The sequence below is a fragment of the Hippoglossus stenolepis genome, chromosome 3 (genome assembly GCF_022539355.2).
Source record: "Hippoglossus stenolepis isolate QCI-W04-F060 chromosome 3, HSTE1.2, whole genome shotgun sequence".
Taxonomy (NCBI): Eukaryota; Metazoa; Chordata; class Actinopteri; order Pleuronectiformes; family Pleuronectidae; genus Hippoglossus; species Hippoglossus stenolepis.
Genome location: NC_061485.1, coordinates 27,377,193 through 27,394,027, shown reverse-complemented (window position 1 = coordinate 27,394,027; position 16,835 = coordinate 27,377,193). Strand labels below are relative to the sequence as shown.

General features: G+C 39.7%; 1 protein-coding gene across 4 annotated transcripts in view; it reads right to left on the bottom strand.

The window, feature by feature from the left end:
* Window positions 1-16,835, bottom strand: part of epha8 (eph receptor A8) — a 111,851-nt gene that overhangs the window by 59,227 nt on the left and 35,789 nt on the right. For all 4 annotated transcript variants that reach the window (XM_035153151.2, XM_035153152.2, XM_035153153.2 and 1 more), the window contains exons 3-5: window positions 4,962-5,015; window positions 4,032-4,175; window positions 3,217-3,366 (exon numbers count right to left, since the gene is read on the bottom strand). In XM_035153151.2, coding sequence (XP_035009042.1) covers window positions 3,217-3,366; window positions 4,032-4,175; window positions 4,962-5,015 — 348 coding nt within the window. The remainder of the gene's footprint in view (window positions 1-3,216; window positions 3,367-4,031; window positions 4,176-4,961; window positions 5,016-16,835) is intronic.

Below are 16,835 nucleotides of genomic sequence, written 5' to 3'. Positions count from 1 at the left end.
CGCGTTGTATGCCTCGGCCAAACAGTGCAGTCTCCGTGTACATATTTCTACATACTTTTTTCCAGATTATTATAAGGTCACTGTGACCTTTACCTTTGACTACTAACATTCATCACTATATCTTTGGGTTCAAGTGACAACCGATCAAAGGTTGAAGAAATTTCCCCTCAAGTCGGTGTTAAAATATCACATTCAAGAGGCTAAAAACAGGATTGTTGAGGCCACGGTGACCTTCGACCACCAAAATCCTATCAGTTAATCAGTGAGTCCAAGTGAACATGTGTGCCAAATTTGAAAGAATTCCCTATGGTGTACCTGAGATATTACATTCACAAGGCAAAACATGTTTTTCAGAGGTTAGAGTGACCTTTGACATTGGACCATCAAAATCTAATCAGTACATCCTTGAGTCCAAGTAAATATTTGTACCAAATTTTAAGAAATTCCATGAAGGCATTCTTGAGATATTGCTTTCCCGAGAATGGGATGGATGGACAGACAGACGGATGGACGGACAACCTGAAAACATTATGCCCCTGGCCACTGGCGAGGACATACAAACTGACCAATCACATTAGAGTGGGCCAGCTGACGAATCAGAGCAGATTGGACTTATTAGGAGGCGGTGCATGCTCTGATGATCTACTGGATAAAACTAGATATGTTTTTGATCCAGTGAAGCTTTAAGATTCTGCAGAAAGATTCTGTATTTTACAATGATACAACTGCTTACATGTGTAGGAGACGAGATATTATTTGAGCAATTTCTGTGTACACTTGTACGTGCATGCCTACTGCAGGTGAGTGCTCGTGTGATGTGCGTTTACAGGTGTGTTAGTATGGAATGGAATTAAAAGTGATACAGGGCTAAAACGTTTGTGTGGATGGAGATTGTTTTAGTCTGAAAAGGCCATTTTTCAAATGAAAAGGTAGTAGTATGGATGTAGCGTCAGTCAGTTTCAAACTTCTTTTAGCAGATTGCCACAGACGTAACAGACATTCAGGGTGAGGACTGGGTATGAAAGAGGAAACATTCTCCTTATTCCAAGTCAGCGAACCAGCAAACCCATTTTGAAGCTGCTATTTTAAGATAGAAAAAAAAATCCAGTGTTTCTTTAAATACTGGTTTAACTGAGCCCTGATGGATTGATTCAGTTTGTGTTAACACTGTGGGAGATGACATCAGTGGCAGAAGGAAGGGACAGACCGAGCTAAGCTGAGGATTTCCTGGACACGACACTGTTTCATCTTCAAAGGATGGAATTTATATCTCTTCTGTTTACTGATGTACAGAAAGATCTATTTTATTTAAAGTAGCAGTGCTGAGACATCATTACTACATCCTAATTAGCAGCTTTGTTTACAATGTGGGATGATGGATTGGATAGATTTTCAACTGTGTGCTAATTAAATAGCTACAGACTATTATAGTGATGTGTTTTGTTGCTATTTCAGGTAATTGGCAGGAATTGAACATGTGCTGTGTAATCAGAGTCAACAGTTGCCATTTAAAGTGTCTCAGGATTTTTTTTTTTCTGTGCTAACATTTACCGGCTATGGAGAAACACACAATGTTTTCAGCTCATTTTGTGTAACTTCTCCACCAGAAGCCAAGTGCGACACTTCACACATGCTTGTTGAAATCCATTGCTCTTAAAGAACACAGTGGTGGATAAATGAAAAGATAACAGAATATGATTTTTTGTCTGTAACTGGGTACAGGAGCACAGGTGAATATTTAATCTGACAGACACTGAATTAAATGTCCAGAATCATGTAATTCTTTGACATTTTAACTGTGAATCATTATCTATAGTATTAACGGAAAATATGAGAAAATACAATGACAAGATATGGTGAGATAAGATATAGAGATGTACATACACATGTACATGTTGTGGGGACCTAAATCTGTTCAAACTGTTATGTTATGAGGATTTGTTAATCATGGAGAAAAGACAAGACAGATACAGAGATAGACATGTATTGATTTATACATAACTGCAGATATACAGTATATACATTCGTATGTATATATACAGTTAATGTATTTGTGCATGTTATCCTAAATTGGGTTAATTTCAAATAGAGTGGGCAGGTAAAAAAGTGTCATGAATTTAAAAATTATGCTGTGGATGTCTGCAAAGGCAACTTTCTGTTTGGTTTCAAGTTAGGCTGAGATTTTCTTTATCAGCTAGTCTTTTCTGCACTACAAATACAGAAAAAACTATTAAACAATACAAGGAACATTGCAACTCAAACTGCATTTTTAAAGTTGAGCTGAAAGTCACAGAGAAATGACAATTGTTTAACCAAATATGTTTGGGCCAGAGAATCTGCACCTGAACCGTGTGGAGGAGCCGGTCACTCCAGGTTCAGAACAACAAGGGAAGATCAGGTTTAGTCATTAAAGTAACTAGATACACTTGGAATGCTGCATTTGAACATCTGCACTAAACTTTCCTTTCTGTTAAATCTTAACCTCAAGCCAATCAATCATTAATATTAACAACAAAGGCTTCATCGTTTCCTAAAACAGCTGGAAACTGTAGCTCTTAGTCTGTGTTGCTGAAACAAGATGCTATGGTGCTGCTGGAGACTTTTTCTGTTGACGATGTTTCAATGTTTGACACTTGCACTTGCACACTGGCAGCAGGGTTGTGTGTGTCGGACGGAGTGAAAATAAACCACTGTATGTTCTTGTCAGCTGGAGCAACAGTGATGCTCATTTATGACTTTTAATAACTTGTAGGACGATGATGGAACTCTGTGCTGCAGAGGAATACGATCAGGTTTTGGACCCAGACACAACACTTGCTTAGCGTAGTCTTTTTATCAGTGGTTTGGGTTATTTAAAAGAGATCTGTTGGTAATTCTGTAAATATGTAGAAAAATGCCATAATTCATATTTATTAAATGCACAGCTGTTCTCAATATCAGATCATCTCCCATGATGCTGACGTGAGCCCTGCTGTTTGTTTTCTTTTTACAAATCTGCAGAACTGAGCACAAAACAGTTTTAGTGACAACACTGGTAGAGGATCTCCAGGTCTGTGGATGTTTTGAACTCCTGTGGATGTGGACGTGCTACGAATTGGAATAAACCTCGTATCCAAAGTGAGTTATAGCTTCAAAGAGCCTGGACTGACATTTTCTTGTTGTATCAGTCAGCGTTCTTGCCATGTTCTTTTTTTTTTTCTTCGTTGTAGTACATACCTCAGTGTTGAGTTTTAGCCTGCGGACTCCCAGGTCCACGCCTGTGAAGCTCTCATCAGCAGCGATGGTGTCAATCTTAACGAACTGGTTCTCCCGTATGGCCGAGCCCACCGCTCTGTCAGACTCGTAGTAGTACATGTTGAAGGTTTCCTGTGGAACAAGGAGGGCTCGTTTGAGAACCGCAAATGTGTTCATTACAAGAGGCCTCATTTGGACTGGATTTATTTCTCAGGGGGAGATGAGGTGATTTTGTTCCTCCAGTAATTTAAAACCCATCCGGAGGGACTTCATTTGAAATGGATAAGGATGTTAAAATTCTTTTTTTAATTTATCCTGGCCTCCGAGTTTCTAATCTGGAAAGATGCTCACAATGGATCACAGTGCAGAGAGAGACACACTCTGTAATGTTGAAATGACGCATATAGCTTTAACTATCCAAGCATGCAATCTGCAGATTTGTCCTGTGACAGGATGTTGTGCCTTGCAATCTAAGCCAAATTTAAAGATGTGCATTTACCACAACACAAAGAAATATGTAACTTCCAAGTGAAGGGAACCATAAATCCACTCACAATTCTGCTTATATTTTCTGATTCAGAAAACATTTCCTGCGTGCCCATCAGGTCTATATTTAGTCAAACAGCCTTTTAGCTACAGGCTCAACATTTCTCATTTCGTGACTTTTGAGATAAAATGAGCACAGTATATAAAACTCCCTAAATGTCACAAATGTCTATAAAGCACAAATTGCACATGGTTAATTATGTTTAAAGGTCATTTTGAACCCCTCCCTTCCCTGAGTGTGTGAGCGTCACCTTGCAGGTGCCCAGGACTCCAGGCATGCTGTTGCAGTCTCTCAGAGTGAACTTGACCTCAATGTAGATCCTCCTGGCTCCCTCCCGCGGGATCCAGATCGTCCTCAGCCAGTTGTTCTGGCTCGGACTCATCACGTTACAGACCTGATTCGGAGAAACTGTTATAATCAGCAGCTGCAGCAACAACATCAATAAAAACAAGCACAAAACAGAAGCATTAAAGATGCTACACCTTTTTCCTAAAAGTGAAACAAAACAACTTCTCTGGTTTCTATTTCAAAACTGTGACTTACTGTATGCCTCATTCTAATGAGCAGTTCATCTATTTGAATGGCCTCGTGTTCACTTAGGCTAGTGTCTGGGTCTTAGTTGAGTTCAAATGTGATCATTTCTTCTGTATTTTTTTCAGGTTTTCAGAGTCAAATTCTATTTATTCATTCATTCATCTAATTATTTATGCATGATTGTGACTCAAGTCATTAAAATTCAACCATAATTTTAAGCAATTGATTATAATCAATTGTGTGTTTTCCCCATCAGCGTTATTGGAGAAAGCTTTGAAATTAATTTAGATACAACCACAGTCATTGTTTTTCCATTATAACTCACTCAGATTATTTTCAACATTAGGTTGATAACTTTTTACCAGTCAAAGAGTCAAGTAAAATTCTATAGAACTATGAAATCCAGCAAATATGAATACTTTCTGCTTAAAAATGGACAGTAGTAGTGAATTTGTTAAGTCAACAGTTGACTGAATCAACTTTTCAGATAAGCTCTATTATAAGTGCTAAACAGTGAACTGATTAATCATGCTGTTACCATAGTTTCCCTGGGACCAAAGTCCTACATTATATTTCACTTAAGTTGATACAATAATCAATTTTAATAAAACATTCAACCCCACTGCACACTGAAAGCATTACACACCTGGTACGTGTGGATGGGACTGAAGTACTCGTCCATCTCATTAATGGCATCCCACTGTGCAGAGAAAAAGGGAGAGAGAGAGAGGGGGAAACGTTCTGGGTTAAGTCACATATTCGCACGTCGACACATTTTACAGATTTATATGCAGCAAATCGTTCAGCCGCTGTCTATATTTCCCAAATGATGGGCTGTGCCTGCGCGTCTCCCTAACCACACTGGAAGTTTATTAGCTTTGACTTCAAATGAAACTTGAGACGACTCCTGTCACACAGGCAGCAGTCACGTTAGTGTGACAGGTGTATGCTATGCTATATTTCAATCGCTCAGAAGGCAAACACTGTGGTTTCCTGATAATTGGTGCTGATTTAGAACCTCATTATCTACATGACTTTGTGGGACAGAAAGTAGAGATCGTTTGTTCTTTTTTTGCATGAGGTTAAAAATTCACCTCCCCATTCGCTTTCTAGTGTTTTTTATCTTTATCTAAAAGATATATACATTTTTAAAGTCTCCATAAAGACTGTTGAACTGGGATTATTGCTGGCGTTAAATATGCTGATGTATTCCACTCCGGCATTATAGTGAGCAGCAGTTAACACATGCAATCATGTGTTCTACATTTCAGCATGTTGGAATTCACTTAATGTAATTCCAACGGGACTTATTTCCCTTTAATGTGATGCCTGATTAGATTTACATTGTTTCCTGAATGCCACTGGCGACCAATAATAGAATTATCAAGAGGAACAGTGGGTGAAATGTGTGGGTATTTCTAAATGTGTTAATGTGCGTTACACCTTCGTGCACCAGGAGAAATCCCAGGAAACTGTCGGTTCCACTCTGTATTGTGAGGAGATATATAAGCTGCACTGCTGCAAACCTCTATCTACAGATGCCTAGAAAATGTCCAGAGGATTAAACTTAAAATTCTGTTTTATTTGAATGCATCACTGGGTATGTACACAAGAGCACTTTTTCAGTGTAAGATGATTGGAAATAATCTCTTTTCCATGGACAGATCCCAACCCAACAGTCAGTCTATTTTTGCTCCAGTGTTCACCAGCAAATGCAAACTAGGAATTAGCATTAAGGCATTAGCATTTCATTTTGGAAAGATACACAACTGTGTACTTAGCTGTCACTTGACTGTCAGTAAATAAAAAGTCAAATCTGTCAATCAAAAGTTCGGACATCTGTCAAAAATAAAATCAACACAAACTGGATATATGCAAAGTGCTTCCATGCTAAATTGAGCTCTGAAGCTTAGTTTAGGGTAAATGCATGACATGGCAAAGGTCAAGGAAAAAAAGTCTGACCCACACACACCTTCTTGACTTCAGATGAGGGGGTCTGTGACCAGGCCTTTCACAACCAACAATCCAACATTCATTCCCACTTCACACATTCACTTGTTGTTCAGGTAAGGAATGGCTCTGGTGTAAACTTCTCTTTCTATTGCTTTTTGACACAGCTCCCACTGTCACTGTTCATATGACCAATCGAGTGCAACACTACTACTGTCATCAAGATTTAAAACTTTAATTTTCTCACCTTTCACTATCAACGTGGCCTTGTCACTCCACCTACACCACCTGTGTGGCTCTTCATAACAGCTAAATAACAGTGTAAGGTCAAAGGGCAAAATCTGTTTGTTGGTCCACCACTTGGTTCTTGACTTAAACGTTTCAACAACCAACACATTAGAGATTGTAAAGATATTCATGGTCCCCAGAGGGTAAATTAACACTTTGGTGATTCTCCTACTTCCCTCCTTCTTTCCTGCTAAATCAAGATTTTTAATTTGTGCATATGCTCTAATGCATATAATGCTAATAATGAAGATGAATGCAAACATGCTAAGCTAAGACAACATATTAAACATTATACCTTATCAACATACCACTGTTATTGTGAGTATGTCAACGTGCAGATGTTAGCATTCAGCTCAAAGCAAGGCTGCACCTAAAGCCACACAGTTCTACAAGTATGGCTGGATAATTGTTTCCATTGTTTCCTGAATCTCTACAACAGAGTTGGTTCGTAAAATGTAATCATGACCCCTAATGGAGAAATATAAACCCTCTGTGTAGACTTTGCATTGCACACTTATTGCTGTACTCTGACTTCCTGCTCATGGTTTTCATTGTAAGAGCAAATCCACACTTATGGGGTAGATTTTGACGTCAGGATCCTGTTTCATGCTCCTGTATTAGAAATAGCCCACCACAGCACAGCCATAGAGGAAATGGATGTTCTGTCAACTGGTTTATTCATGGTGACATGTAGACTCAATTACAGGGCAGCAAAAGTGCATGCAAACAGCTTAACCTAAAGTGCAGGGGAATGAGGTTTTTGAAAGCACCCATCTTCCCTCCCTTCTCCTGTTGAAATGATAATTTTGCATGTGACAAAAAGCTCACAGACGTCATTCAAAAGACAAACCATGAATAATACACGAAAGAAACCCAAGATTTATTTAAGAAAAGTCAAAACAAAGATAAATGGAGCGACGCTTGCGAGCTAGTTCAGGCAGCCAACTCGAGCTGAGCTGCTCCAATCATGTGACATACATCAGGTGACATACCTCACTCTCCACAATCGTCTATAATGAACACCCACCCTTCAGCTTCAGCCCCTCCACCACCCCAGCAACCACCTGTTACAGGCCTGTCTCTTTAATCATGTAAGCCAATGTATGTGACGTAGTACACCTCGGTGTTGTGGGAAAGAGAACGAACGCTGTTGTCACAATGACCAGTGTGACCACGTGGCGCGGATGTTGACTTGCTGCTGTTGTGGAGGGCCAATAAAGTGGCTGTGTTCCAAACGATAAAGAACGTCTCCTCATCCTTCTTCAGCGGGATGGTGAGGACGGCTGGTTACCGGCCAGACAGCGAGCCAAACTACCAGTGAGCTCCCAACTACGGGTCAGAGCCCAGATACTGGCCCTTGGGAAGGTAACACACCTGTAGGCTCCGACAGGGGGTTATAAGTATTTGATCATCACTCCCATCATAGGAATGTAATCATATCTGGGGGAGTGATTAAGTCCGATCCTAGTTTCCAAACACTAACCTGTTCTACTGTTGCAATAAACATTGCAACGTGAGTTGTCTGACTAAATTACTATGCTGCTTTAGCGGTAAGAATTTTTGTATGGGCCCATTGGTGCAAGACACCAGGGTCAACCATAGTCACATTATTTAATTTGATGATTTTATGTAGATGCATAAAAGTGCAGTATGAGAAATCAAAAGAATTGTATGTTTTGCAGGCAGAAAGAGAAGGATTCTGATACTGTAATACTCAAACTATGTTTTGGAGCTCCAACTATCTTTGGCATAAACCAAGAGAATTAACAGAGAGACACAGGATTAAAGCATGGAACATTTATTTTTTGTTTGACTCGGTCTTTAATGGTGACCTCATCCTGCAATCGAGGACACAAACATAAAATTCAAACCAGTAAAGCTGCCACAGTTCTTTTTATTAATCCCACCCTTCTCCCCTTCTAATCAAATCATACAGCTTTCCTCCTCGTAGCTAATATTCTATTAGTATGCAGGTTGGCCTCATCCCTCACTGCAAGAGCCACCCCACATAATTTCAAAAGAAATGACATCATATTAAAGGGACACTTTTACACATTACCTGATGACATCAAGCAGGTTGTTAATAAGCGTCCTGACCTCTGTGGCTCTGGAGGAGCTTCTCTTATATCTCAGAAAACAATCCTGAACAAGGTTATCTATTATTTACTTCCAAGTAAACATTTTAGGAGGTCCGAATGACCTGTTACCCATTATACCCTCCTGTATCCCTCCCATACTCCTTTTTAATAAAGTAAAGTTGACACAAAATAAATTAATAGTAGAATTTATGATTTGCTTAACATACATAACCTAACCAGTCTGGCTTCTCTTCAAATGGGAAACAGACAAAATAATTTCAGAAGAAATCTGGTAAAAATCATAGACAACTTTACAAATATGATAAGGCAGAATGTTGTTTAAAACAGTAGAGTCTTCATCAGACCTGTCATGTCTGACTGTACTCAATCTTTAGACTATTTGGACTTTTGATTCATGTCATGGACTCAGAATCTCTGTGTGTTTGAACTTTGTTATCTGTTTTTTTGGGGAACTTGTTTTAACCTTGTGTGTCTCTTGCTTTACTTCCTGTCTTTGACTGTTTTCCCTTGTTTGTTAATTACTCGCCCCGTCTTAATTTGTATTTTTCATTTTGTTTTGTGTGTATTTCGTCTCTGTGTTGCCCTTTGATCAGTGTCAGTTCCTCCGTATACACATGAGGATTTTCCTTGTGCTTCAGATTTGTTAACGTCCCTCTGGATTTTCTTCCCTGGATTTCTTTGAGTGCCTTTTTTTAATGACAGCTCCACTAATTGTACCTTGCTGTGTGCCATGATCAAAAAAACAGCCTGAATAAAAGAAATCACTGTTTTACTGCTAATCTGGATGAACTCACTGTCTGGCAATACAGGCTGTGAGCCTATGGTTCTCACAACTCACCACCATTGATTTGTTTTGTACTTACAGTAACAAGCAAAGTTTCAGAGAGTAACCCTTCAAGAAACCAAATGAGGGTTCACTTAAAGTGTTTGGGTCTGTGCCCTTTGAGTTAATGTAAAGCATTCTGTCACAAGAAAAAGTGTATGGTGTTCATTTCCCATATTTAAAAATAAAAGCAATAATGACAAAGACACATCTCAGTGGATGTAAACAGAGCGTGTGACTCACTCGGTACCAGCGAGTACGACTTCTTCCCCCTTTACCAAGAGAAAAGCAATTCTCCCTCTCTCCCTCCTTCAGATGAGCTGTAGCGAGGATTACTGGTGGGTATTGAAAATTGGTATTCATCATGTGCTCTCTCGAATCATGGTCACAATACATTTCAACCTTCAACAATATACAGAACTGATTATTTTGCAAGTATTACCAGAATGGCCAGAGTCAATTTGTATGCCTGCGTGTTTAACCCTGGTGTTACCCATGATCCTCCTGGGCTGAGGATCCTTGCGCAAGTGGCGGAGTAATTGAAAGGGAAAGTGTCGACCCCGGGAAGCTTTGTGCCGGGCCCAGCTGAACTCAGCCCTGGATAAGACGACTGGGCTTTCTGTGGAAGCCCTCCAACTCGTCTCCTCAACCCCAACTCCCCCCACTCCCTCCCCCCCGACACACACACACACACAATCCACTCAAGACTCCACCAGCCAAAAACCACTGGGATAATTAAGATGTAGGAAGTCTCACCCTTCCCTCCCTTCCTCATCCTCTCATCTTTACCAGCTAAATTGAAACTGTCCTTGAACTTGTGAAGACCTCGGCTAATTAGTGGGGTGTATAACCTCTCTCTCTCTCTCGTTATTCCCATCTTGTCATCACTGCACTCCCAACCTCGATTTCTTTTCTTTTTTTTTGGCTCTTCTTGGGAAACCTTAGATTTTAGCCGAGGTTTGTAGCTGTACAGCACACGGGGAGGGGATGAGATTGGACCAGATTGCTTGTTGTCTGGATGTGAGAATAAGAGAAATATTTCTGCTCATTCACAGCAGACAGGCGGGGGAAAGAGAAGAAGAGTAGTCAGAAAGATGCAGCGGGGCACGTTTATCTTCCGAGAGCACGATAAGTGAGTTTTCTATCATGACGACAACAGAAATGTGGTGCTTCACAGAGCGGTGACTAACGTGTGTGTGTGTGTGTGTGTGTGTGTGTGTGAATGAGAGTGAGTTAGAAATTAATTGGCTGTAAATTGCACATCTGTTTCCTGCCTGTCAACTCATGAGATCTCTCATCAGAAGAAATCAAATGTGGCAGACGGAGAGCACAACCGTTAACATGCACAACAACGTGCACACAATGCAAATATACACAAATGCAGATGAATGTAAAATATATTTTTTGTCAAACAAAGTGGAACCTTTAAACATCAAGACAAACATGATACCGAATCAATGTTTTGTATGAATTTGTTTCAGGGGCTGGTCATACAGCTTCTCCTGATTTGCCTCTGATATGTTTCCTATTTGTTAAATTTAGGTAATTCAAAGAGAGCACACAATATTTGAATCTTAACTCTCGCAAAACTGAAAAGGCTTTTACTGCCTGTGGTGTACAGATACATAGAAATGTCACAATAGAAGAATAATTTTCCCTTGCCGATGTAAAGTTTCTTTAAAATAAAAAACCTTCAATCATTCAAATTCTGAAAATGTTTCATAGAGGTTTTTAGATCTGAATCCAAACTACTGTGTTTCACAGTAAGGCAGAGTAACATGACTGATATCAACATCATAACAATACATTGAATAAAAAGTTAAAACAACTATTACATTTTTTCCAAAATTAAAGTGTTTGACAATATTGTGAATGTAAGCAAACTTACACGTATCATAACAATGACCACTGTGGTCATGGTTAAACAAAAAAATAATGGTAATAATGCTGACTGCAGTGGTTAAGGAATATTGCTCATATTGACCCTGTGAGATATGAATAAATCAGACAGGGCGTATTGTCACATAGTCAGTGAAGACCTGAGGTACGCTTATTAAGGTTAAAGGCTCAGGACAGCAGAGTCACTGTACCAGTTATGTTAGGGCCCTTTACTTCTATCTGCAAGATCCTCTGTTGCCTTCTCGAATGTTGTGTTTAAATGTTGTACTTCTATAATCGATTTGACCTATTTATTTCCACTACTATTGTCTTTTAATTACAATGTCTCCATCAGATACCTGTAAGTCACTTCTTGGCACTGTATTCGAATGCAGTACAGTGAGCAGAGGACACAGACAGGGCAGACATGTGATACTGTAAGCCAGTGGATGACAAGCTCAGTGTACTGAACCTGAAATGCCTGTGCCTCTGTCCACCGATCCCTTAGGCCGCCCTAAGTGAACTGAGGTTATGACTGATATCATCACTCGTCAATACAGAAAACACAAACAGAAGCTTTGAAATCACGTTTCTTCTCTCAGTTACTGATAATTGTGTTTCTTCTCTGGACCTTCTGGGCTCACACAGCCAAACAGCTCAGCCTCCTCTTCCGACTCCCAGTGGCAAATATTACCCGTCCAATCCACATTCCTCCATTTCTCTAATTCTCCGTGCTCCCTCTCTCTCTTTAGTGTCCCATGTTTTCTTCAGCCCACTTAACTTTACCGCACAGACAAAGAAGTTGCCGTCTGAGTTGCTTAAAGATCAGACAAGCTGATGTTAAGATGAATAAAAGTGCAGTTGCCTCTGAAGCTGGCGTCTAAATCTTGGGGCCCGTTCTCATATAACGAGTCTGACGCCCTGTAGCATGAAATCAATATCAGTCTTTTCATAATGTGTGATATGGAAGAAAGTGGATGCCAAAAAAAGATGAAAGAGGGAATAAAAGATTGATTAACAAATACAGAGAGAAAACTGCCTGAAAAGAGATAATTATGTGCCGCTGGCATGAGGGACAATATAAAGGGAGTTGCCTGTTTAAGGCTCCATTCATCATTGTTGTTTCAGAGGAAGCTGAAGGCAGCTGCAGCTATAAACACACACATTCATGCAGGGACAGTGGTGTGCTAATGGAAATGATTTCCTGCTCAACTTTGCATTTCTAATAAGATTTAACCATAGAAAAAGCTGGATTTACCAACTTATTGATGGAAAAATAAAAAATAAACAGTGGGACAACAATTACCCAGAGTACTCTAAGGTTCCTCATTATTATGTCTGAATTATGAATGGATGTTCAAATTTGTTCTATTTTTGTCTCATTCTGTGGAATATTCTCTGCCACAAAAAACAGATCCACAGCTGGAAACACTGGAATAACTAATGTGACCTTTCAAACTGCCTGTGCACACACACACACTCTAATGTGGCAGCTGGTAATGATGTTTTTTTCGTCAAAATCGTTATAATTTGTATGCATGTATTTTTACAATAAGGTGGTGAATCTTATATGGGTGTGTGGCACTGGGTCCACACACCCATACTGTCCCTTGGTATTTATAGTAATACATAATATTGCTTTAGAAATATTCTGATGAGGTATAGAGTTTTGTGGAATAAACCAAAGATCAAATAACGGTTGCTGCATTTGCTCCGGACTTTCTCTGGAGTTTCTCCTGCCAGCCCCAGGGACGGACATTTCATCTAATTGTAGGAAGGGACAACAAACGGGGAAATGTGTCAAGTGCAATTCTTGAAAGAGGCAGAAAAAAAAGCATATATATATATATGTACATTTATGAGTTTCATCAAAGTAGCAGATCTCTACTTTGCTGTCAATGTGTTAAAGTCTCGAACTTTATGATAATTACCAGACACTGAAAATACAGTTTGTAATTATGTATTTTTTATGAATTATGTCTTCTTCATAATTACCATGGCAGCCATTTTACGAGTAGTAAAAAATGTATGTACTTAGAACCCATCTTAAATATTATAGAGGTCTTACTATATTATCATATAAGATCAAGTATTTGTGTATGAAACTGGTGTTTTTAATGTAATCAAACATTCTGTTTCATAAATAAACATGATATAGACCTGATATGATAGACCTTCTGCCTTACATGAGCTTTAAGTGATTTAAGTAATAGATTCAACCATGAAATACAGCACACTAAATGTAGTCTGATTAAATGTAAATGTGTTTTAATCTATTGAGTGGTAGAATTAAAGCAACATGTCTGACACCTCCTTAGTTTTTAACTGTTACAGAGCTGCGATTTACTGGAGGTCAGACACCATTGTGATCGGATCGCTCTGAGAGAGAAAGAGAGAAAGAGAGAAAGAGAGAAAGAGAGAAAGAGAGAAAGAGAGAAAGAGAGAGTGAGAATCTGCCCCTGGCCAACCCTTGGTAAAAGCTCTGGATAATGTCCAAAACTTGTGAGTAGACAGCAGGAGATTCTCTGAGGATTGACCGCGAGAGAGTGGGTGTGTTAATGGCGTAACATGCAACGACACAAAGCTGAATAGAATACAAATGCATCCCAGGATGAAAAAGAGGAGCCGTACACGTGGAAGACGCCAACGAAGATGTCAACTTGGGAAGTCGAGATGACATTGTACTGTCAACAAAGACACATAAGCTCTGCAGCAGAGCTAAGAAGTTACATGCTGCCTGAGCCTGCTGCACCCCCCCTCACCTGAACGCTCCCAACATATCTGTGTTGTTTCGAAGGCGTCTGACCGGAGAACCTCCTGATGCGTTGTCCATGTGTAAAAGGCCAGACCCCATCGTGTGGATAGTCTGCAGGGTTCATGTGGTTTCCTCATTTTCAGAGAACCTACTAAATAATTTGGCTTATAACCAATACCTGTTTGCCTTGAAGAATTTCTGAACATTGTATATGCTTCTTTGACCCAGAAGCCACACAGTGTTTACTGTCCAAAAAAAACACTTCCAGCATTGTCAACACTGGAAAAACACATCTGATCATCTAACACAACTTCTGACTCACTGCCTCTGAGCTGCTGAACTTCATTTTGGCTTTGGTTGCAAAAGACCCTGGAAACCTATTTTGTCAACCCAGTAATGAGCAGTGTGTTGCTTTGAAACACAGCGTTGACTCTTTCATATGAGAGATTTGGGTATTTGTTTGTTTGTTTGTTTGTTTGTTGTCATTGAGCTTCTGGTTTGATGTGGGCAGAGCTCTGTTGGCTACAGATCATGTACACACTACTTCTGGGAATCAGTTGGGCCTTAACTTTAAATCAAAATCTGGTGAAAGTTGAGTTGTTTGTTCACACACACACACACACACACACACACACACACTTATGAGGCGCATTTTCACAGTTTTTCCTAAGTTTTATGTTATGAAGCAATAATAACAAGGTTTTCAGAAAAATCTGTACCTTTCAAAAATTCACTAATAATTAATGTGATAATATTAACAATTTTCCTCCTTTTTTTATTTTACATGCCACAAGTGCAGTTGTGTAGCAGGGAATACAAGTAAATAAAAAGTTCACATCAAGGCATGCTGCCGTCCCTCACTAATTACTGTAAACAGCCAATCAAATAATCACTGAGGACTTGACAGGATGTTGGAAACCACTTTTACACTGAAGAGCAGCAACATGTCAGTGTTGTGAGGTTTATTTACAAAGTAACATGTATCCAATATGTCATATTAACTGATGTGACAAATCACAAGAAATCAAAGCTAATGAGCTTATGACTGGAACAAGTTACAAAGTGGATCTTCTGTCCTTTTTTCTGAGGTCAACATTACACTTAACTTTTAAACCAGCATGGACAAGAAGTGGAAAAGGTGCTATGCAGCTTGCATGTCACCTGGTCCATCGCTATGACAACTGAGCCACCTCCATTTCTTGAAACTTCCAGCAAGCCTAAGCAAATTCACATTGAGTTAGAGTTCTTGGATCATTTTTGATTTGCTTTGATCCTAATATGAATATTTACAGACATTTGATATCTTCTTGTGTTTCCCTCCTCATACATTTCTGTGTTATCTGATAAGTGATCAGTTCAATACTTCCACTACCTGGCAAACGTGAGTAGATAATGATCAGATTTTAACTCCTCCACTGTGTGTGGGTGTGTGTGTGTGTGTGTGTGTGTGTGTGTGTGGATGTGTGTGTTCACTGGTGGCATTTCCAGGCTTAATTCCGGGTTCTATGTGAAGTAACAGGTCTGCATATTAACTCAGTGAAAATATCAGGCTCTGCCCACAACACCTTTCTGCCTCTCATACTATCAGCCACACTACCAGAACCGACTTAATAACTTGGCTCCTGTGTGTGTGTGTGTGTGTGTTAGTCTGTTAGTCTGTGAGTGTGACTGTGTGCGTGTGTGTGTGGGTGTGTGTGTGCGTGTTTATCTGTTGGCTCTTTGACAGCGATAACCTTTCTGGAATGGAAGTGTTAATTGCACTGGTCTGGGATCAGTGAGAGAGTCGATGTAATTGCTATCTATTCTGAGATGCAATTTTTACTGGACAGTGTGTGTGCATGTGTGTGTATGTGTGTGTTTGTCTGTGCCCGCGGCGTCATTGTGTTGAGAGAGATGAAAACATCCTAATGAGGAGGAGTATAATGAAATGTTTTTTTTTTCTTCTGGCATTTCAGTAAATGTAAACAACTTTATGTGTGTGTTATGCCAAAAGTCCACTGCGTTAACTGTGTTAGCAACAGAGAGCCAGTGAGTGTCCATGGCCTCTGTCCACCTCTCCAGGCCTCCAGCACCGTGAGCCCAAACCATTTGGGGAACGTCCCGTTTGACTTTGCTTTCAAAGTTTCATTTGTTCCCATTATCCACCTGGTTCAGTAGGAGATGATATTCTGTACATGTATCTGGATCCATTAAATTAACAGAGTTTGGAATACCCTCTCCGACATCAGCAGACTGTTGCACCAGCTGAGCATGTGAGCATTTAAGAGCTTGATGGGATGTTGGGATGTAAAGTCGACATCAGCTGTTCATGCAACCAGTAACCAGTTCATTTCAGACTGAACTTGCCACTTTGATTAGCGGCTCAGTGGCAGTTTATGCTCACAATCAAGGGATAATTCCAGTTGTGACGTAAAAGGTTTATTTTCACTCTGCTGTGTTTATTGTTAAAGCCTTACTCAAATGTGTTCACTGAGGGTCAGGCACTGAGCAAAAACACTACGTTATATAAAGTCGAGAAAACAGAGTAGAATAATTCAGAAAAAATGTAGCTGAAAATAACTCACTTCAAAAGTTTATTCTTGACTTATTATCTATTTAATACGGTCACTATGGTATTCTGCTTTCAGGGCAGGTCATTTCATCGGTGGTTGTTGATGTGTGTTAGTAATGCTCCCTGTTGGGATCACACAGCCAGAAATAGAAAAAAGAGGACTGCACATAAGCAGG